The following is a 22,826-nucleotide window of genomic DNA, read 5'->3' as shown; positions in this document are numbered from 1 at the left end:
TGCCAGGGCTGAGCCAGGAGCTAGAGGGCAAGGGGTAAGGGCTCCTGGGGTGAGAAATGTGAATGTCTAGCAAAAGAACCAGCTGTGGGGGGAGGGGTGTCATCTGGCAGCGCCACAGTCAGAAATGTCTCCTCGAACATCTAAACTAGCACATCCTAAAACATGTGATGTGTATCCCCCAAAAAAACATGTGGGGAGAATGGTAACTTCTTAAAGGACAAAGTGTACCACTTGACATTTTATGTGCTGACTACAGTCTTAGAGAGCTCACCCCAGCTCCGACAACTTCCTCACATGCCGTGACTGGGCCAGCAGCTGTGAATCTGTAGTTCCCTCTAAACGTGTCCGTTTCCTTTTCAGCAAGGCTCACAGGGAGCACAGAGCCATAAATAAAAGCTAAGGGTGGAAAACACCAAAGTTTCCAAGTGCAACCGAGGCCCACTCAAATGCTCAAAGAGCCACAGCACAGAGCCCTCCCTGTCTCTCCATCACCCACGGCACCCCACCCACCTCCGGGCCTCGACAGAGGGACTGCAGAGAAGTGAGTCTACAAGATCCACTGGTTTTTACTCCTGAAGGAGGACCCAAACTCTTCTGCTTTTTGTCCCCAGTCCTAGTGTGTGATCAGGTAGGCCAAACAGCCTGTGCTCGTAAAAAGTAAGAATTCACAAAACCACCCCTAAGTAATTTAAACCCCGTTACAGACTGATATTAATACAGGCCCATATCTGCTTTACCTATAAATTGACTGAACAAGGAAACTAGAACCCAAGTCCAGTCTGCGTTTCTTTAGAAACAAGTGATGTGAATTATATTAGTGTATCTTCCTAACCTATTTAATGCCGATTTGGGAAATAAAAGTCCTTGTGGTTGAAACACTGGAGTATCTTTTAGATCCATCCAGTTTACTCTGAACACCTTTAAGCTCAAGATTTGGTTAGAAAAAAGCCCCTGTGCTTGCCCCACCCTGCCAGCCCCCAGGGGCCTTGCACAGCTTTCCAGACGCCTCGTCTTCACTCACAGCTTCTCTGTTACCGTCCCCGGGGAATGTGTCCTTAAGAAACATTTATAAATCATGATTAAGCAAATTCTGAACACACAGGCAATCACACATGTTAATGCCAGGAACTCTCAAATAGATGCTAGCTTTTAGAAAGAAATACCCAGAACTTGAAAGTGGTATCAAAACTCCTCGAGGTTCCATGCACTGCTCTGTGCCCCGGCTCCTGCTGAGCCAGCTTTCTCAGCTAACCCCGCCCAAAGGGCTCCAGGGGGAGGCACAGGCATAAGGGATTTGCTCTATGTCGTTCTTATGTTACTGGGTCCAAGATGACCTTATTCATACACACACACAAAAGTTCCTTGATAGATAAAGGAACGGTGAGGGGAACAGCTAGCCCATGCCTCTCTCCCTGAGCAGTCCCATTACTTGAAACCCTGTCAACACTGGGCAGCTGCCTCCCCACTCAGACATGTCACTGCTGCTGCTGCCCTTGTGACCGCAGGAGGCCTGAGATACAGTGGCAGCATCCTTGAGAAGAGGCAGGCTCTGAGCCGTGGGACTTAGCCCCACATCCTGCCTCTCCAACTTGAAAGCTGAGTGCACTGGGGGATTTTACTTAAACGTCTGTGCTTCTGTTTTCCCACTCTAAGACAGAGGTGATAACAGTACCTTCCAAACAGGGTGCTGTGAAGATGGAATATTTTCACATGTGGAAATACTTAGCACTGTGCCCGGCAACAGTCATCAGTCAGTACCTCTCAGTTGCCAACACTGTTGCTATTATTGTTATCATTCCCATCTCTAATACCACCTCCCCACCCTCCTCACCAACCTCATCACTTCATTCTAAACCATGCACTCTGCTCCACCCCTTAGACCTCCTCACCCACCCAGGTAAAGCATATTCATTCTCACCTGGTCACTGCCCCGCCTCTGCCTGCGATGCCCATCTGTTATCCAAATGCTGCCGCTTCTCCAGGCCCAGCTCCCCATGGACCCCACAGAGGCATCTGCTGGCCAAGCCAACTTCAGGAGCTGTCCCTCTCTAAAACCTGTGAGACATTTTGAGGTGCGACCTGTTAAGTTCACTAGGTCCTCCTCTCCCCATTTTTTGATGCGTCTTATACATCCAAGCCATCGGGGCTCAACCCAGAAAGCCCTGAGCCGAACTCCTCCATCTCTTCCTACCTAAACACTGACTGTCAGTAGGAGAGAGGGCTGCAGGCTGCTGGCTGGTTTTGCTAGATTCTTGCAGCTAAAGAATTTAAATTCTTTAATTTAAATTAAAGTGAATTTAAATTCTCACTTCACAAGGGTCTCTTATGGGCACTGGTCAATTCTTTTCATTCTGAATTCTCCAGGTGATGGCTTCAGCTCCTGTTCCGGCACTAACACTGGGGCAGAGAAAAGACAGTACCAGCATCTAACACTGACCACTCCTCTTTAGTCTGCAAAGTCTTGCAGTGGCTTCCCAAGGTTTACGTGTGGGCACGTTGGTACTCACCAGTCAGCAATGCATCCAGTTATTAGGTAGCCAAAGATTAATCCAACCAGTAAGGAGAACTTAGCGATATGGACCTTCCAGGCATTATCACACACAAGATCCCACTAGAGAGGGGCAAATAAAAAACAGATCAGAGAGAAGCACACACAGATGCCAGTGCTAGTCAATCACAAGGGCAACACAGAACTGTGGTGACGGCCGTGACGCCACTTACAGCGCCACGTCACGTATACCATTAGGAGGCCCCTCCGTGTTTTTGAAAATCCAACAACAAGAAATATAATTTGCCCACAGCAGGCAGTGTAACGTTTCAGTCTGAGGCAGGTTATGAAGGTCTGTAGGAAGTACCCGCGTGAAACCTGGGCACGTGCGTTCCTGCTGTTCCCGGCACCTGGGGCAGGTCACTCGAAGGCAGGGAGCAGCCGAGGAGGCCGCGTTCCTGGCCACCAGCACCTGTGAGTGTCACAGGGCCCAGCAGGCGGAAGGCCTTGCCAACTTTTGACACCAGGCATCATAATGACAGGAGGAAATTAAAAGCAATTTTTGTGTTTTCATCCCCCCAAACTTCACAAACTTCATAAGTAGTCAAAAATAAAGAGGGCTCATAGCAGGTGTTGGAATATCAACTTTAAGCATTCCTATTATTTTGCTGGTAAACATCCCATGTTTTCCCATATTCCACTCTAAAGCTATCTGCTGCACCTGGAGGGAAAGCTGATCAATCAGTAAGTGCAACATTTAGACTATTTTTGAAACTATGTGTTATTATTTAATAAACAAACAAAATAATCCTCCCATTTTTCTTTTCTCCTTTCGCAGCCACAGGAGAGAAGCCCAAGTTTATTCCCTGGAAGTGGCATGTGTCCCAGGGGAGCACCTGTGAGAACACAGCCCTGGATCCATAGCCATCTGCGTGGGGCTCAAGGGGCAAATGGGGAGTCTCTGCTGGTGGCACCACCCGTGTCACCCCGCAGTGACACTGACGCCCTCCGTCTTGTGGAAAGACGTGGCTAAAGCTTCCAGCTCTGGGAAGCATTAGTCACCCAGGTCAGTGGAGAGGGGGAGTGAAGCAGGAAGCTGGAGAGGTGCAGGATGGGTAAGGCAGTGGGGACTGTCAGAACAGAGGGAGTTCTGGAAGCAAAATCAGGATTCGTGGGGGTGGCATGGGCCGCGTGGAAGGCTGGGCTGAGATCTGATCTTCGCTCTGCCTTCTTCAATATCTCCCCCTTGTCTATCTGTCTTAAGACCCAGAGTATAATGTAGGGGGTCCTTAAAGGGCATGGTAAGCTCAGGTCAATTTCTGTAAAACCTGATGGAGCCCCCAGGAGTCCTCAGCTGTGGGTCTTGGCTTCAAGGGGCTTCGGGAAAAGCTGAACTTCGGCATCAGACTCTGCGGAGGAAGGCACCTGGCCCAGGCAGAGCCAGAAGGCGGGCGCCTGTCACGGGTACCTGAACTCTTTGGGACACACACTTGCTCACTGATGTCCCCAAGGCATGGCCGACCCTCCAGAGAACTTGGGAGAGTGACTAACTCCTCTACCCATCGGCTTCCAGAGCGATGGTCAACACCAGGCTCAGGAAGAAAGAGAATGGTGAGCCCAGACTGACAGGCGGACCAAGAGCCTCGTTGATAGTGGATAACTGGGGAGTGGGGCACCGCTGGGCACACAGAGTCTCGTCATTAGGAATTCAAATACAGGACTTCTTTAGGTGGGTAACTTCCTCCCACATCTCTCCCAGTGGTCCTCAAAGGTGGTGAGACCAGCAGCATCAGCACCACCTGGGAATGCGACAGAGATGCGAATTCTTGAGCCCCACCCCGGACCCCAGAGTGAGAACTTTCAGAGTGAAGTAAGTGGTAGCCCTCCAGGTGATTCTGCCGCCTGCTCAGGTCTGATCACCAGCGGCCCTGCCCTGCCATTTCCTGCTACTCTGAAGCCAAAGACTGAGCTTTGCGGGCCTGGCTGGGTTCAGGAGCAGCATGCAGCCGGACCCTGGGTGAATCTGCACAGTGCACTGGTTACTGTTTTGTGCTGCAAATGCAGAATTGTGAAAACAGACTATGAGTTAAGTGGGCTTTTGATGGAAAATCTGGAGAACCAACATTCATGTGTATACTATTTCTAGGAGAAAACAGATTTTTAATAATCAACACCTTCAGGAATGCAGGCTCTGCCTACACTGTGGGTTGTAGCATCCTAACTACCAGTGTGTGTAGTCTGCTTCCCAGTTGGGTTTATACACTGAGGCCATCTGAATTGGTTTCTCTCCTCGCTGCCCAGCCCAGGAACCTGCCCACAAAGTCTTCCACTTCCAGAGTAAGAGCTACACCTATCAGCACAGCTGGCTAACCTGGGAGGGGAGGTGCTACAACACCTGTAATCATAATCTCCCAATCACACCACACCTGCCTGTGCCTCCGCCTGGCACATTCTTGGCAGAAGAGAGGCACACCTGGTCCCAAATGGCTGCTGAGGAGGGAGGGCACCAGCTGCTGGCTCTGTGGCAGAGAGTCACGGGCTCAGGTCTCCACCCAGCAGATGAGTTTACTTGAGGTTAAGGGATAGATACAAAGAAGCACATCATGCTTATATTTAGATGCCAGGAAGCCAGAGATTTTATAATAGCATCCAGGGAGGTGGGGGAAATGGCCAACACTGCAGTGAACGCAGCCACCTAAATAATAACTCTCCCTGATCTGCCATGGGCAGCCAAGACCCAATTTAGGTGCTACCAAATCAGAGGTTCACCGGCCTCCTCAATGCACCTTAATCAATGGACAGCACTGAAGTGGGAAACGAAAACGCTGAGACAGACAGGCACTTACACAGCTGCTAGGGAAAGCCTTGCTAGAGGAGTTCTCAGGCGCCTGCTCTAGGCCTGGGAGAGGGGCCGGGAATCCAGGACCAGGCACATGATAGGCGCATTAACCCCTCAGTCAGGCAAAGAAGTAGGCGGCATATCTGAGTCAAAAAGCAAACTCACTGCAGGCCCAGCAGGTTCCCCAAGGTGAGGTTCCTCATGCCTGGGGCTCTGCCCATCACAACACCCTTAAAGCCTGCAGGGCCACCCCAGGCACATTCCACAGCCTGGAAGGAGGGCTGGTGGCACCTTTGAGACAACATCTCCTGTTTGACTTCTACTTCTGTACTTACAAAAATGTACGGAGAAAAGAAAATATACTTAAACATATTATCTTCAAAGGAATCTCAGAAGTATGAGGAAGCTTTGAGATGACCTTGCTCTCGAAATTTGTTTGCTCCACTATGGCAATTGATCATTTCACTAAGCAAAGACTAAGGGATGTTAAAACATCTAAAATATGCAAAACCAGGACTCAATGCAACCAATTTGGTCTCTGACATTACCCGTCTCCTCTCTCTTCTCATCCCCTACCCTCCCCCCAACTCGCAGTCACCGCTTGCAGAGACTCTCCCTTTCACACACTCCTGCACCAGGACAGCCTGCTTCAAGGGAAAGGTAGGGGGGTTCACTCACCTTTCTCCAGGTGTGGGGCTGGGAGGCTAAAAACAAACAAACAACCACTTCCAGACTCCCTTACAGCTAAGGTTTTAAATATGGTGTAGGTTCTGCCAATCAGTTGCATGACCCAAAATAACTTTCAGTGCACAGCCTAGTTCTAATTTTTGGGATGACTTGAATTAGGAAGCGTGTGAAGCGAGGAATAAGTGGGACATCCATGCGGCTGTTCAGATCTGGCAGGAGGACTTGGTTTGGATGACCGTGGTCCCCGGGTCCCCAGCATCCTGACTGTGACTCAGTTTCCCAGGCAGGCCAGTCCAGGGAGCTGTCCTAAGAGTCCTTCCAGAGACCCCACCTTCAGCTGCTCCTTCATGTACTGAGTACGATTTCACTGTGTTCGATCCCTATCTCCTTCAATGCCTAGTGTGGTGTCTGTTATCTACAAATTGAATCCTACTCCCTGATTAAATTTCCTTGGGATGGGGTTTGCAGAACTGGATGTCACCATCCTCCCTTCCTGAACTAATACCAGAGCCTCCATGCATTAACTCCGGCCTTCCTCTAATCCATTCCCTGCAGAACAATGAAAATAGTCCTCTAATTAGGCACGTTAACATTTCATCAACAGTTCTAACAAGATCATAAAATCGTTAAAGTCTCAGCCCCATTTCATAATCATAGGCTTGCTTTCTTTGCCATTGTTTGAAGACCAGGGATGTCTATGGTGATGCCACATGAGGCCTGTGAGCCAAGACTGACTGCATAGTGAAAAAATTAACCCTAAAGGTGTTCTCCTATTTAGTTGCACATGTTCCATTAAAAAAAAATTTTAAAGGCAGAGGTTACAGAAAATCTGGACATCCATGCTGTTGTTCAGATCTGGCAGGAGGGTAAAGATTTTTCTTTACCCATGTATTTTTAGGGATGTGCTAAAGTAAATAAAATTTATGATTTTTAAAGCAATAATCTAATGGCTTGACTTGCCAGAGTAGAGAAATATTCATCAAGAAAACTAATGAAATTTCTAATGAAGATGGAAAATAAATGGGAGATAAGAAAAACAACCTTATTTTCAGCCATTATGAATACTATGATAAACTAAATTGTAAAAACAGAGAACAAAAGAAAAAGAATATAGCCCGGTAGTTGAGCATCAACCTATGAATCAGGTGGTCATGGTTTGATTCCTGGTCAGGACACATGCCCGGGGTTGTGAGCTCGATCCCCAGTCAGGGGCATGCAGAAGGCAGCTGATCAATGATTCTCTCTCATCATTGATGTTTCTATCTTTCTTTCCTTCTTCTTTCCTCTCTGAAATCAATACAAATATATTTTTTTTAAAAAAGAAAAACCATTGGAAAGAAACATTACTTATTCAATTTTGAAGTGGAGCTGGAATTCCTAAGGATAAACACTGAGGTGAAAAAACTACCTAAGGAAATACTGATAGAGTTTATAACAGTTTAACTGTGACTACTTAATTATTATTCACGTTAATTATTTTTAAAATCCATGCATCAAAAATACCACAAGCAAAATTATAAAGTCCCAAATTTGTAAAATATATTGTAGGGGATCAGAACGTACCAGCCCAAAAGATGCCACTATGGCATAAAGATGATGTGAACTGGAGGCAAATGAGAGTCAACAGATGCAGAAAGAAGCCTTCTCAAAGCTTGCTTATCTGACTAAGAGCGGACACTTCTGAGAAGTGAGGGCTGCCATGCATCCTGGCTTCTGGAGGAATTTTATGGTCAACATAATGGAGTCAGTCCTGAGATGGGTCTGCAAATAATCTTACTAAAACGACCTTTATTTTCCATTAGTTTCCCTCATATATTTATCTTACCAAGTTTGCTGCCCCTAAAAGCCTAAACCCCTTTTCCTTTGTCTTATTACTCTCTACAGATTTACTTTTATTAAGATGCTACATAAGCCCAAGTTTGTACATGCTAAGTGCACCTCTGAATAAGCTCTGGCTTTCTCTTGTTCACCTGTTTGTCGTCAGTCTAATTTTCAGGGTCCCAACCACAGAACCTAGGAGGGTAGAAGAAAAAGGGGATTTTTCCTCCCTTACAATATCCAAAGGGTTAATATCCTTCATATTTAATAAGTATTTACATAATATAGACTAATATTCCAACTAGAAATAAGTAAAGCACTCAATCAAAATATAAATGGCTAAACAAATACTTGGCAAATCCTCAATTCTACTAATGAAAATCAGAACTAAACATTCCTTTTTTTTTCCTTTTTTTCTTTTTTTTTAATTTCCCAAAGATGCAGGAGAAACAAAGAGGTACAAATCCAGGTTTGGAATATAAACTCAACACTGTGTTTCTGGAAGGCAATTGGCAATATGCTTGACATCGTTTTAAAGAGTGAGTGCTCCTTACTCAGCAATTCCCTTTCATAGGACTTTCCCCAAGGAAATTATCACATGCCCACAGGGGTCCCAGTGCAATAATTTCCAAGCTGTAACTTGTAAGAGAAAAAATGGGAACTTGACTAAATGTCCAACAATACTATAGAGCCATTAAAATTTTGTTTTTGAAAACTAATGATTGAGGCAAATGTTCATGATATAATGTAATGAGAAAGCCTCTGGATAAGAAAGCAGTGAATGGCTGTTTATGGGTGCAGTGGAAATCCGAAGACAACATTCCAAAATAGTTCAAGTGATTGTCTTTGGAGGGTTGAATTAAGACTGAGTTTTGAGGTTCATGGAAGATGGTGGCGTAGGTAGATACCTGTACTCGCCACCTCCCACAACCACATAAAAATTACAACATAAATACAGAACAACCATCATCCAGAACTGCTGGAAAGCAAACTGAATGGAAGTCCTACACTAGAAAAGTAAAGAAGAAAGCGCATGAGACTGGTAGGAGGTGCAGAGGTGCGGAACGGGCTGGTCCAGCACCATGTGTGCCACTTTTTTAATTGGGAGGGAGATCATCTCTGTGGAGGCTACCGTTAGGAGCAAGGGGTCCAGCTTAGGGCCCCAGAGCTGGGAAAAGAAGTCCTTATGGGCAGTAAGAATTATGGGCTGTAAAAACCAGTGCAGAGTGGTGCTAAGTGACACAGAGGCTGCTGGAGACCTAGCTGTTCCTCTTAAAAGGCCAGCACCTCGAACTGAACTTACAAGGTCTTGCTTCCCCTGAGCTCCAGCACCAAGGAGAGGCTCTGGAGGACACAGACACATATGAGGAGGAACTGCATTGTCTGGCATCGGGGCAGGAACTTGGGGGCAGCTTTCTCCCAGATAAATGTGCTTGCAGGGATCATTGTTCCTAAGCCGGGACTGCCCTGGTCCCAGGGCTGACTGGCAGCCATTTCTGTTTGCTTCACCCTGCTGATTCCCTTAGACCCCACCTCATCCCATTTACAACCCTACCCAGGCTCTGTGCGGAGGTTTTTGCATATGAATGGTCTGTCCTTTCTCAGGCTAAAACCTCTCAAACAAGCTGCAGCTGGGTCAGGGAGCCCCAAACCTATCAATAAAAGGCCTAAGACCCAGCACCAGCACCAATCTGCCTTGCTTCATAGCTGGGCCTCATCTGGGCAATTCCAAATCTGATATAAAGAGGAGGAATCTGAAGATCTCTCTGTAGCTCCTACTGGGTGGCCCCAGGCAGTGTGACTTTGCACCTCCCTGGAGACCCAAGAGCCAGTGTACCCAGTGGTCAATGTCAGACCATACCAGATTATAACTCTACACATCCACAAGTAACACACTCAAGGGGCAGACTCAGTGAGCACCAAAGTCCCACTGAAGCAAGTCCTGCTCCATAGGGGTGTCTCCTGTACAGCAGCTCTTCCATTGTAGTCGCAGCTGGTCCTCACAGCCAACTGGCCTGGAGGTCAATTCCTCTCAGTGACACCAACAGCAATAAAGTCTCAACTACAACAAGACTGTGCTCATAGCCCATTAAAGGGTGCACCTAGAGCTCCCAGGTGACTGGGGAGGCTGAGCCACTGGGCCCTATAGGATACCTACTACACAAGGCCACTCTACCAACTCACGGATACATAGCAGCTCTACTCAATACATAGAAACAAACACAAGGAAGCAGACAAAATTCAGAGACAAAGAAACATGTCACAAATGAAAGAAATGGAAGAAAGCAAACTATTGAATGTAGAGTTCAAAACCATGGTTATAAGGTTACTCAAGAATTTTCTAGAACACTCCAAAAAAAAAGAAAAAAAAGAAAATGACCAGTCAGAAATTAAGCATACACTGACTGAAATAAAGAATAATATACAAGGATTCAACAGTACAGTAGAGGATTCTAAAAATTAAATCAACAATTTGAAATATGAGGAAGCAAAAAACACCCCACCAGAAGAGCAAAAAAAGGTAAAAATCCAAAAATATGAAGATAGTATAAGAAGCCTCTGGGACAACTTCAAACATACCAACATTTACATTATAGGGGTATCAGAAGAGGAGAGAGAGCAAGAAATTGAAAACCTATTTGAAGAAATAATGACAGAAAACTTCCCCTACCTGGTGAAAGAAATAGACTTACAAATCCAGGAAGTGCAGAGAACCCCAAACAAGAGCAACCCAAAGAGGACCACACCAAGGTACATCATAATTAAAATGCCAAAAGCTAAAGACAAAGAATCTGAAAAGCAATTAGTTACCTACAGGGGAATGCCCATACGACTATCAGCTGATTTCTCAACAGAAACTATGCAGGCCAGAAGGGAGGGGCAAGAAATATTCAAAGTGATGAATAGCAAGGACCTACAACCAAGATTACTCTACCAAGCAAAGCTATCATTTAGAATTGAAGGTCAGATAAAGAGCTTCACAGATAAGAAAAAGCTAAAGAAGTTCATCATCACAAAACCAGTATTATACGAAATGTTGAAGGGTATTATTTAAGAAGAGGAAGAAGAAGAAAAAGATTAAAATTATGAACAACAAAATGGCAATAAATATATACCTGTCAACAATCCTATCTAATAAAAGAGAAACATGGTAATTGGCGTACGACTGCTACCCTTCCCATTGGCTAATCAGGGCAATATGCAAATTAACTGCCAGCCAAGATGGCGGCCAGCAGCCAGACAGCTTGAACTAACATGAGGCTTGCTTGCTTCAGTGACAGAGGACTCCAACGTTCCCTGCCTGCCGCTGCAGGCCTCTGAGCTGCAACTCTAAGCAACTATGTTACAAATATAGAAGCTAAACAAAACCCCAGAAACCTGCTTTAGTCCACCGGGCTTCAGCCAGCAGGATTGCAACATTGTAAGCAAAGGCCAGAAACCTACTTTTAGCAGCAGAGGCTGGAGCCAAGCCTCAAAGCTAAAGCTGGCCCAGAATAAAAAAAAAAAAAAAAGAAAAAAAGCAGCGGTTGGGAGCTTCAGTCGCCCCCAGCCTGAAAACAGCCCTCAGCCCCTCACCCAAACTGGCCAGGCACCCCAGTGGGGACCCCCACCCTGAAGGGGGTGTGACCAGCTGCAAACAGCCATCATCCCCTCACCCAGGCTGGCCAGGCACCCCAGTGGGGACCCCCACCCTGATCCAGGACACCCTTCAGGGCAAACCAGCCGGCACCCACCCGTGCACCAGGCCTCTACCCTATATAGTAAAAGGGTAATATGCCTCCCAGCACCGGGATCAGCGGAGCCGCGAGGCCTCCCGGCACCAGGATCAGCATGACAGGGGGCAGTGCCCAAACCCCCTGATCGCTCTGCGGCTCTGTGTGTGACAGGGGGCGGGGCCACAACCCCCTGATTGGCCCTGCTCTGTGCGTGACAGGGTACAGAGCCCTAACCCCCCTGATGGGCCCTGCTCTGTGAGTGACAGGGGGCAGTGCCCCAACCCCCTGATTGGCCCTGCTTTGTGCGTGACAGGGGGTGGCGCCGCAACCTCCCCATCGACCCTGCCTTGAGTGTGACAGGGGACGGTGCCCCAACCCCCCAATCGGCCCTACCCTGAGCGTTACTGAGGGTGTCATCACAACCTCCCGATCGCCCTGCTCTGTGCATGACAGGGGGCGGTGCCCCAACTCCCCAATCGGCCCTGCTCTGAGACTGACCAGGGGCTGCACCTAGGGATTGGGCCTGCCCTCTGCCACCCGGGAGCAGGCCTAAGCCAGCAGGTCGTTATCTCCCGAGGGGTCCCAGACTGCGAGAGGGCACAGACCGGGCTGAGGGACCCCCCTCCCCCCGAGTGCACAAATTTTTGTGCACCAGGCCTCTAGTTGAATATAAAAATAAAAATAAATGAATAAGAAATCTAATGAACAGAATAAACTGGTGAATAAAGTAGAATCAGAGGCATGGAAATGGAACAGACTGATAATTCTCAGAGGGAATAGGAGTGGGGGGGGGTGGGAATAGATTAAACAAAGATCTTATATGCATATATGCATTACCTATGGACACAGATAATAGGGTGGCAAAGGCCTGGGGTGTGGCGGGAACTGGGTGGAGGAGAGCAATGGGGGGAAAAAGAGGGAGATCTGTAATAATCTCAACAATAAAGATTTTTTTAAAAAAAGGCTGAGTTTTATAGTTTTGACTTTTTCAAACTTTCTACAGTTCATCTATAAACCTTATAATGAGAGAAAAATATATAGGTAAATATAATATAAACACCCATGGTGGTAGGAGGCAGTGATGTTGATGAGGGTTAAGATAAAATCATCTATATATATAAAAGCCTAATATGCAAAGTGTCTCCTTGGGAGTTCGACTGACCAGGAGGTCAATCACTTGTTATGAGGTGCACTGACCACCAGGGGGTGGTGCAGAATGAAGGAAGGCCCAGGAGGGCAGCCAGAAGCTGGGGAAGGGAGGCCCTGGCCAGCAGCCAGCAGCCTGGAAAGGGAGGCCCCGGCCAGCAGCCGCAGCCTACAGCTGCTAGAGACCCTACCTGTGCACAAATTTCGTGCACTGAGCCTCTAGTAAAAAAATAAAAAATAAAAGCCTTTTCACCTTTTCAGGAATATGCATTTTACCACAATCTAAGAAGTTAGGCCTAGGAGAAGCTTGTTTGGGAAGCAACTTGGAACAAATCAAGTCTTCATAGCCTGAATTTTCTTTATGTTAATGCACATTGACTAAAGCAAACACATTTTTTTTAGGGAACTAAATGAAAAATCTCCCCAAGTTTCACCTTTTGTGGTGGAGATCCCCACTTGAGCTTGTTCCATTAGAAACCAGGAGGGGTTTACCCATCACTGTGCAAGTCATCTGTTAACAACCTAAGAACAGTCAGCTGAGATAAAAGGACAATACACTTCTGCTTAGCACTACAAAGGGGATAATAACCCTGAGAATGCCAAGCTTAAATAAAACAAAATTCCCGAATGAGTTGTAGAAATTTAGAGAAATATAGGGTCAACATTCTTCTGCAACACTTTTCCCCCCTAAAGTAGCATTTCAGCAGCCTCTCATGAGCCACTGTTTTATATACCATACCTTCGCCCCGCCCTGCATTTCTCAACTGGAGGCGATAGAAACGCAGACAAACACGCACGCACCCACGCACTCACATGCGCAAGTCCACCCTAAAAGATTAGTCACAGACAGACAAAAGGAACACCCTACAAACAGGAATGAGGCAGCATATTAGCTACAATTAGCATCTCAACATTTAGGCAGCCTATGCTCCCCTGTGTTTTTCAGTATTTTTTTATCTAGCAGTATATGATTTTTTTTCTTCCTAAAAGACTCTATCAAAATTAAAGCTATACTACATGTTTTGAAAATCATTCACTGCTTTTTGCCCCAAGCTCATCCTCCAGTTTTAGGAGATCCACTTTCAACAGTAGCCGACACAGCTGCCAGTTAGGCTGGCATCCTTGCAAGCTTCTTAAAATGACATAATGAATATCCCTGCCAGGTACTATGGAAGAATTTTTTGTTGTTTTTTTTTTGTTTGTTTGTTTTGTATCTCTGTTTTCCATTCATTGCTGCTCAACTTTTTTCTTTTTCTAACTTAGTGACAAAAAACCACCACCACCAACAACAAAAACATAGCATGTTGAGGAAAATAGTTGTACCAAAAATCTACTGCAAGCCTCTTCACGCTGGGTGGAAGGCACAACCAACCAGCACCTGCATTCCCACTCATTTGTGGGAAGCCCATTCCAGAACCACAGCATTCAAGCTGGTTACATTTCTTGAACTTCACATGGTCCTTTTTTCAACTTATGTAGTAATTTTGGGTTCATTCTGACCCCCTCCCACAGTGGTCTCTGTCTTGTTTCTTTTTTCTTCCATGATATTCTTACACCTGCTGGGCTTTGCTGAAATGGAAATCACTGCTTCAGTTATTGACATGGGGGCTTCCTGTCTTACTGAATCTGAGCTTTTTTTTTTTAAGGAATCCTATATAATAAAAGCCTAATATGCTAAGTGTCCAGTTGTCTGGTTGGCCATTCAACCAATCAAAGCATAATATGCTAATGATATGCTAAGGCCGCTCAACTGCTTGCTATGATGTGCAATGACCACCAGGGGGCAGACAGTCGACCGGTTAACCAGTCACTATTATGTGCACTGACCACAAGGGGGGAGATGCTCTGACTGGTAGGTTAGTTTGCTGCTGGGGTCCGGCCGATGGGGACTGAGTGAGATGGGCCGGACATACCCTGGAGCCCTCCTGCAATCCCTCCCTGGCTGGCCAACCACCTGTGTCCCTCCCTGCCCCGATTGTACAACAGTAGGATCCCTTGGCCTGGCCTGTGCCCTCTTGCAATCTGGGCTGAGGAACCCCAGCCTCCCCCGCCCCCACTAAGTGCACAAATTTCGTGCACCGGGCCTCTAGTAGAGATATAAGACCTCTTTCAAAGACAATTTCAAAGGGAAACAGAAATAGGCCAAGGGAGCTGATGTAGGGTTATTTCTCATTTTTGTTCTTTACTCTTTCTTAAAGGAAACAGGGTACACAGAATTCTAAGCAAGCAATGGATGCCCTTCTAGCAAGAAAAACTTTGGAGAGTCATTCCAACTTCTGCAATTCATATTTTACTAATGGGCCTCACCAACTACCTCTAAAGAGAGGGACTTAAAGTAATCCCTATAAAGCAAAGGAGCCTACTGCAAAATCAGAACGAAAAAAAAAGAAAATGAAAAAAGAAATCCCATAGCCCTAAGCATTAAACGGGAGGAACCACTAAAGCTCTTAAGTGAAATAAATCAACACACAGGCTTCGAGCACACTAATTTATAGTAAATAACTGGGAGACTCTAGCTTGAGAAATTAAAAAGTTGTTTCATGTGTTAATAGGGGATATCCTTTGGTGTAATAGAGGACATGAGCAAAACTGGACTATAACATTAACATTTAAAATGATCACACTCATTCTGGAAAGGAGCCAAGAATGGGGAACTTTGACAGTAGGATCAGGAAACCCTTGAAATGAGAAAGATTAATAATCACACAGGTGTGATCAATCATGGACGAACTCAGAGACAGGAGGAAAATCATCTTTCACTTGCTAGTAGCAAATGCCTCAATCCCTTCCCACTGCTGGCAGGCTAAGACTCTGACTCAACACTGCCCTGTTACTGTCCTTCTATGATCTGAGTCATCCCTTTCATCTGTCAACCCCCATCCACATGCCTGCCCCTCTGCTTGCCAACCCTGCACGAGCCAGCCATGCCAAAGTGCTTGTGAGCTCCCAAAGAGCCTCAGTGCCCTTTGCTGCATTGCTCTTCAACATCTGCTCTACAATGTCCATGTCTCCCACACCCCCCTCTCCAGTTTTTCTGGATCAATGCCTATTCAAAGGAGAAAGTTCATTTCAGCCAAAATTATTTAACATTGTTTATCACCTAGGGATGAGAGTAGGGCGGACTTTCTTGCATTTTTTTCTTTCAATGAGCATATATTACCTTTGTAAGTATGCAATTAAGTGAAAAGGGATAGAGGTACAAAATTACAAAGACTCAAATGAATACATTTCCATATTTCTATCAAGTTTAATAAACTCAGGTGAGGGATTCTCTTCCTCCTAGGTTGGATCAGGTGAGCCTTCTCTGTACTTCTGTGGCATCCTGTACTCATGATAAACACCCAGACTATTTATCACAATATATTATAACTAGAGGCCCGTTGCACGAAGATTCGCACAATAGGCCTTCCTTCCCCTGGCTGCCGGCACCAGTTTTCCTCCAGCACCCGGGACCCAGGCCTTTGGTCTGGCCGCAACCGAGAAGCCAAGCCTCGAGGCTTGGCTTCTTTGCTCCGGCTGCAGCGAGGCTTCTCCGCTCCGGCTGCAGCGAGGCTTCTCCGCTCCAGCCGCAGCAGAGAAGCCAAGCCTCTTCAGTCTTCAGTTGTCTTCAGTCTTCGCTTGGTGCCTGCATATGCAAATTAACCCTCCATCTTTGTTGGGTTAATTTGCATACTCATCCTGATTGGCTGGTGAGCATAGCGGAATGATGACCAATTTACATATTTCTCTTTTATTAGTGTAGATTGCTGGCTATGTATAAGTCTTTCACTGGCTCGGGAGGTTAGTAAACTATAGTCTGCAAGCCAAACAGGACCCTCCCCCCTGTTTTATAAATAAAGTTTTATTGGAACACAGCCACACTCATTCATTTTGTATTGTCCTTGACTGCTTATGCACCACAACTGCTTAGGTAGAGTTACACAGATAACATGGTCTACGAAGCCAAAAACTTTTACTCTTTGACCCTTCATAGGAAGTTTTTCAACCCAGCAGTCGCATTCTTCAAAGAAAGGGACCTTGCCTGATTTCTATATCCCTAGTCCCTAAGCTAGTATCTGGAATGAGGAGGTGCAAAGGAAGGGACAGTGTCCTGTAGAAACTGTCATTCCCAGAAATCAAATGCTCTTTGTGTCTGCTTGTGTTCACTGTGCCAAGGACCTTCTTAATCCTTTGTTCTCTGTGATTATAATTTAATTTAAATAATTCATACATAATTATTATACAAAATTTATATAAGCAATATAGTTTTTAAATGTTTCTGCCAAACTTTTCACTACTAGTAATTTTCCCCCAGAGGAAAATAACTCTAGTTTTATTATAAAAGCCAACAGAATATTGGGTATAGAGAAATTTATTTAAAACAATGAATAACTCTTTCTTAATAAAACAAATCTATTATATAAATTAGGCATTGTTCTAAGAAGAAAGGAAACTAAGATTTGTTAAGTACCTACCATGGTCTTCTAGCTATTTTGACTAAGCTTTCTCATTCTGCCATCACAACAGGCCTATGACACAGGCATTATTACCAGTGTGTCCATTTTATAGGTGAAGAAACTGAGGCTGAAGCAACTAGTCCAAGGTCAAATGGCTTAAGTAGAAGATTATAAACCCAGGTCTGATTAAAACTCATGTTCTTTACTACCAACACCCCAATAAACTCACAGAAACAGCCCTAGCTCATGCAAATAGAAACAATTCTCTGCTTTATGTTAAATTGTTACAGCTCACAGCATTTGTCTCCAGGTATTCAATACACTCCATGTATAGGGAGGCACAGTGTTATGGAACTGGGACAGGCTTTGCTGTTATTTCATGGTTATGTGACCAAACAAAAATGACTTGTAAAGTACCTGTGAAAAAATATCACAGTCTCTTATTTTTCATAGATTTTAGTATTGAAAAGCTGGAAAAAGTCAAGGTCAACCTCCTAATTTTAAAAATGAGGAAGCTGAAGCCCAGAGAGGTGAAGTGTCACTCAAACTAACAAAGCATGCCGCTGAGCCAAGCGTGGGCAGAGCCCAGTCTCCTCAGCCTCAGTCGCTCTATCCCAGCTTCCGTGGAAAACCTCACCTCCGGACAGGCCACCCTGATGCACGGGAACACGAGGCTCTCCCCCCAGTCTCGCGGGTCAGTTACTGCCGAGCAAGACGACAAGGTGAACATCCCAGTCCTAACCTCACAGTCATCCTGTCTACCTTCATCCTAGGCCAAAACGCTTACAACATAAAGGATTTTTTAAAAATCAACTCAACATTTTAATTGAGACCAACTCAGGCTTCCTGTCAAATAGTCATCCCTTTTATAATTTATGGATCAGAATAACTGAGAAGCCAAACCAGTTTTCCTCCTGTCCCAACCGGTCTAACCATCTTGAAAGGACAAGAATGATATGAAGTAAAATGGCCTCTTCAAACAAATGTTGTCTGCCTTGTCCAGCTCAAACCGGAAGCCGTACAACTTCCAGTTTTCCCTGAAGACAGCCAGCACCTACCCGCTGCAGCACATTTCACAGGGCCCCGGGCTGCACCTGGTCCAACAAACCCCACAGATGGGCTCGCACGAGGGCAGCACAATTTCTTGAACTTTTACCCATTTGGTCTTTGTCTTCATTGCACTTGTGTTGGACTGCACTTCACCACCACCTCTGAGGAAGGGTGCCATCGATAAACAAGAGCCTGGAGAGGGCCTGGAATCTCAGGACTGACCAGGGGGCGGAGCCCAGGGCCCAGATGCAACTGTGCGGCAGCTGGACATGGTGGTGAGAGTGCAGATTCCGGCCCAGATGGACTGAGTGTGGGAGCGTGGGCATCTTCCCTTGGCAGTCCTATGACCAGGGGTAGGTATTTCACCTCCTGGGACCTCAGTTGCAATAGCTGTGATAGAGGAGTCACAAAACCTATCATATAGGTTTGTTATGAGTCCAAAGTAATGTGAAGAACGTGCCTCGAGTGGTAACTGGCACAGGTTATTATGATTCATTAATTTTGTCATCCATTTAAGCAGCTCCTTGGGGGATTAAGTCTGTTGGAAAGTAAAGTTTGACTGTTAGAATAATAAAACTGTTTTCAAAAGGGTTTTGACATTGAGAGTCTGCATTATTCATTGAGCCTTATCCCTGACTATTCCAAGCGAAGGGGTATTCAACTAGTTGTACGTCCTGTCTGCATAGCCAGCACCAGAACAGAAATGGTGGAGGCGGGAGAGAGGTGCCCAGGGGTGCTGCTGCAATCGCAGCCAGGGGGCACCGGAGGGGTTCTCCACGCCTTCTGCGTCCTTCACCTGCGCAGGCTGCAATGCCCTTCGCTTTGACCTCCAGCAGCCCACGGAGGATAGCAGCACAGAGCCATCTCCCAGACGGCCCACCATCATTCATTCATTCAACATACTATTTCTCTGATCAAAAGGAAAAGAAGTAGATTTGTTCTCAAAAGCTAACAACACCCTATACCCAAAAGGGTGATTGTGTTTTTTTCTTGAACTATCAATCTCCTAAAAACACTGTGCCCACCTGACGATGTGACAGCAAAGTGTGGCTGTGCCGTTTGCTCCCGCAGAAAGCACTAGTGTGCAGCACAGTCCACAGGATGGGAGAAGGGGCAGCCGAGCCCCAGGGCAGTGACCAAGGAAAGGGCCCCCCTTCCACTCGGGGTGCCTCTGACATCCTGGCGACATGCTAACTGACAGGTAGCTCAGCAAGGTATTTCCTCAAATACAACTCAAACCTATTCTTCAACCAATGCCAGACCATCCCCCTGAAAAGTACTGCTCACTACTGTGAACCAATTCTCCTGGGACAGACCCCAGGAGCCCACACAGGACGTGGCCAGACGTGTGGGAAATAGACATGGAGAACATACTAGACAATCTGAACCTCAGCAAGAAGAGAGGAAAGGGGGGCAGAGACCCTTTCAAGCCAGAGCAGCTGCAAAGCCGCCCAGTGGGCGTCCTTGGGAGTCTCCCCGAGTAGTCCTCAGCCGTGCTGCACGGCCGCCCACCCTCCGGTAGCAGGAGGACACAGGACCGCACAGGTGGCCGGCCTCCGACGACCAGCTCAGGAAGGACATCCTCCTGCTGCCCACGCGTCTGGGACCACAGCACTTAGGAACCAGGCGGGGACGGCCTTCTGAGGAGCAGGAGAAGCAGTTGCTCTGCTTCCGTGGTCCCTCTGCTACGTGTTAATTTTCAGTCAGTGTTTGTGGTCTCGAGGGCCTCGCCTTGTTCCGCGAAGCCAGGGCACCTGAGTTCCATCCCAGACCTAAGGCACGCCCTGAGGAGGTATAATTCACAGAACTATCCAAAACATGACTACCCATTAACCACTGACTCAACAGAGCAGACTTTACAAAGCTTTTCAGGGACCACCAAGTCCTCCATTCAGCATTCCCACTCTTTCTCCTCCCTCTAAGCAAACGAGCGAAAGACAAGATGAAATGAGCGGTCCATACACAAAACCATTCCTCCGGACTGTGCCCGTGTGGCTGCATCTTTAAGACAGACTCACGTCCACATGAGCAGCCAAAGCACATTCTCCAGGCAGCAGACTGAAAGGGCAGCCATAGGTGTTCATCCCAAAAAGTGACCAGCTGTCCAGTCACCGCGGAAGCATCACTGACAACAGGGCACCTAGCGGCCCTGACTGTGCCAATGGGTGTCATGAATCCTGCAGAGGGGACTCTACACTCATCCTCCCCAAACCTATTTGACCATGGAAACCATCTCCCCCACAACACACTTTACAAAACCTATTTCTGCAGAATATGAGCGATCACAATGCAAATTATAGCACACGACAATCTTGGGATTTGAGTCCTGTCACCTCTGGCAATCTACCTAAGGGAGAAAGGCTGCTATTCATGAATATCAAAGAGTAATCCAAGTAAGTAAAGGAATCTTTTTCCTACCTTTGATCAGAGAAAATAAAAATGATAAATATACTTCCGTCTTCACAGACGTTATAAGGGCTAATTAGTAACAGATGGACAAATATCAAATACTCTTAGGAAATGATATGCAGAAGGTCAACCACAACAGAAAGGATCACTGTGTCACATTCAGACTCCTAGGGAAGAAATGTAACTGCACTGCAGGTCCTCGCCTCTCAACAGGAGGTCACTCAGTCAGCCCAAGTCCAGGGCACTTACGTACTCTAGGAAATTGCTTACAAAGTGGTCTACGTACCCCTCAAAAGGGAGAGCAGAGACGAGAGCAGATATAGGTACACCCATGTTCACAGCACCACTGTTCACAACAGCCAAAAATGTAGGCGCAACCCAAGAGTCCACTGACAGATAGACAAATAAACAACATGTGATACGTACATACAGTGGAAAATTACTCACCCTTAAAAAGGAAGAAAATTCTGACACCTGCTACAACATGGATGAGCTAAATGACATAAGCCAGGTACAAAAGGCCAAATCCTGCATGGTCCCACTGAGATGAGGTGCCCAGAGACGTTATAGAGACAGAATGGTGGTTGCCAGGGCCTGAGGGGGAAATGAGGAGTGAGCATTTAATGGGGACAGACGTTCAGTGTTGGACGATGAAAAGGTTCTGGACATGGATGGTGGTGATGGATACACAGCATTGTCAATGTGCTTAATGCAACAGAACTATACACTTAAAATGGTTAAAGTGGTCAATTTTATTTTATTTATATTTTATCACAATTTTTAAAAGTGTATCTTTATGTCTTAGCTTGAACTGTTCAATTACATTCCAGTTCTACCAATGACAAACCCAAGAAGTGGATGGGGGGAAATGGGCGAGGTGCGGTTCCATTTCACTTAAACACCAGTGGCATCGCTCTGAAGAGAACCCTGCTTTAAGAATTTGGCAGAACGTAACGGCGCCATCTCTTCCTTCCTGCACATGCTCAGCCTTATGGAATATAGCCTCAGGAAGATCTTTTCCATGGTCCAGACCTCGGCACAGTGTCTTCTCTCCACCATGGAGACTAGTCCTCGCAGTGAGACATCCCTTCTCCTCAAAGCTACCTCTGAGTGGAAGGTACAAGGGACATCACTCACCAAAAAGGAGTGACCATACCTTCCTACCTCAGAGTCAAGTGCTCCCTCAACCTGTGCCTTCAACTTCACACAACGGTCAAGGCAGGTAACCCAAGTTCTGTCCTCATGCAAAAAGGTTTGCTCCCGCCCGGCCGGTGTGACTCAGCAGTTGAGTGTCCACCCAGGAACCAAGAGGTTGCTGCTCAATTCTGGGTCAAAGCACATGCCCAGGTTGTGGGCTCGATCACCAGTAGGGGGTGTGCAGGAGGCAGCTGATAGATGATGTTCCTCTCTCATCGATGTTTCTATCTCTCTATCCCTCTCCCTTCCTCTCCCCACTGGGGATGAGCCCGCAACCAAGGTACATGCCCTTGACCGGAATTGAACCTGCGACCCTTGAGTCTGCAGGCCGATGCTCTATCCACTGAGCCAAACCGGTTAGGGCAATAAAACATATTTTTTTTAAAAACGTTCGCTCCCTTTGTGTCACTACCCAACAGCCAGCATCCTTGTCCAGGCCCACTGGGACCTCATCTGCGTGTTGAAGAGAATGGCACAGCTTCAGTGTTTAATGACTATCTGGTCACCTACTGAGTCCTAGGCCCCAGGGAAGTGACAGTACAGGTGCTGTCTCTACTCTTAATGGTTCAGAGTGTAAGAAAGACAACACTGAGAAATAAAGAGCTGTAATAACTGATACATGGATGGGCCCTGGGAACAGAGAGGCCTGAGGCTCCATTTAGTTATGACTCTCTCTTCTAATTGGTCAAGTGTGGGGGTTGGGCAACAGGAAGAGAGTTACTTGCACTGGAAGAGACCAGAAGTGTGGGGCAGGCAGGAGACTGCTGGTGGGGCCAGACACCGAGTTGGAGATGAGGGTGGAGATAAGCAGGAGCAGATCCACAGGGGCCTTGCGTATCATGTTACAGAATTGAAAATGTATCAACAACTTTTAAATGGAATTAAAATGTTTACAGAAATTACACCTTATTTTGGCTTTTGCTTTTTGCTGCTGATGTCAGAAATATCAAAATATACCACCTATAGTTGCAGGCTACTGATCAATCATTGAGAAAGAGGTTTAAAGATATGGATGAACCCCAAAGGAGAACGATTATCCT

The 22,826-nt window shown here is 46.4% G+C and overlaps 1 protein-coding gene across 33 annotated transcripts in view; it reads right to left on the bottom strand.

The window, feature by feature from the left end:
* Positions 1–22,826, bottom strand: part of SLC22A23 (solute carrier family 22 member 23) — a 189,745-nt gene that overhangs the window by 145,033 nt on the left and 21,886 nt on the right. For 17 of the 33 annotated variants that reach the window (XR_004974193.1, XR_004974194.1, XR_004974196.1 and 14 more), the window contains exon 2: positions 2,508–2,611. The exons of 11 other annotated variants lie outside the window; for them this stretch is intronic. Coding sequence is in view for 15 of the 22 variants with exons in the window: in XM_036351009.1 (XP_036206902.1) it covers positions 2,508–2,611 (104 nt within the window). In the remaining 7 variants the exon portion in view is untranslated. Of the gene's footprint in view, positions 1–271; positions 397–1,918; positions 2,056–2,089; positions 2,398–2,506; positions 2,612–18,188; positions 18,719–21,036; positions 21,184–22,826 lie in introns of those variants that run through there. 5 more of the 33 variants (XR_004974197.1, XR_004974199.1, XR_004974198.1 and 2 more) reach the window with 5 other exon arrangements.

The sequence above is a fragment of the Myotis myotis genome, unplaced genomic scaffold (genome assembly GCF_014108235.1).
Source record: "Myotis myotis isolate mMyoMyo1 unplaced genomic scaffold, mMyoMyo1.p scaffold_m19_p_2, whole genome shotgun sequence".
NCBI classification, from domain to species: domain Eukaryota; kingdom Metazoa; phylum Chordata; class Mammalia; order Chiroptera; family Vespertilionidae; genus Myotis; species Myotis myotis.
The sequence above is the reverse complement of the archived record's forward strand: the minus strand, read 5'-3'. Positions and strand labels throughout refer to the sequence as shown.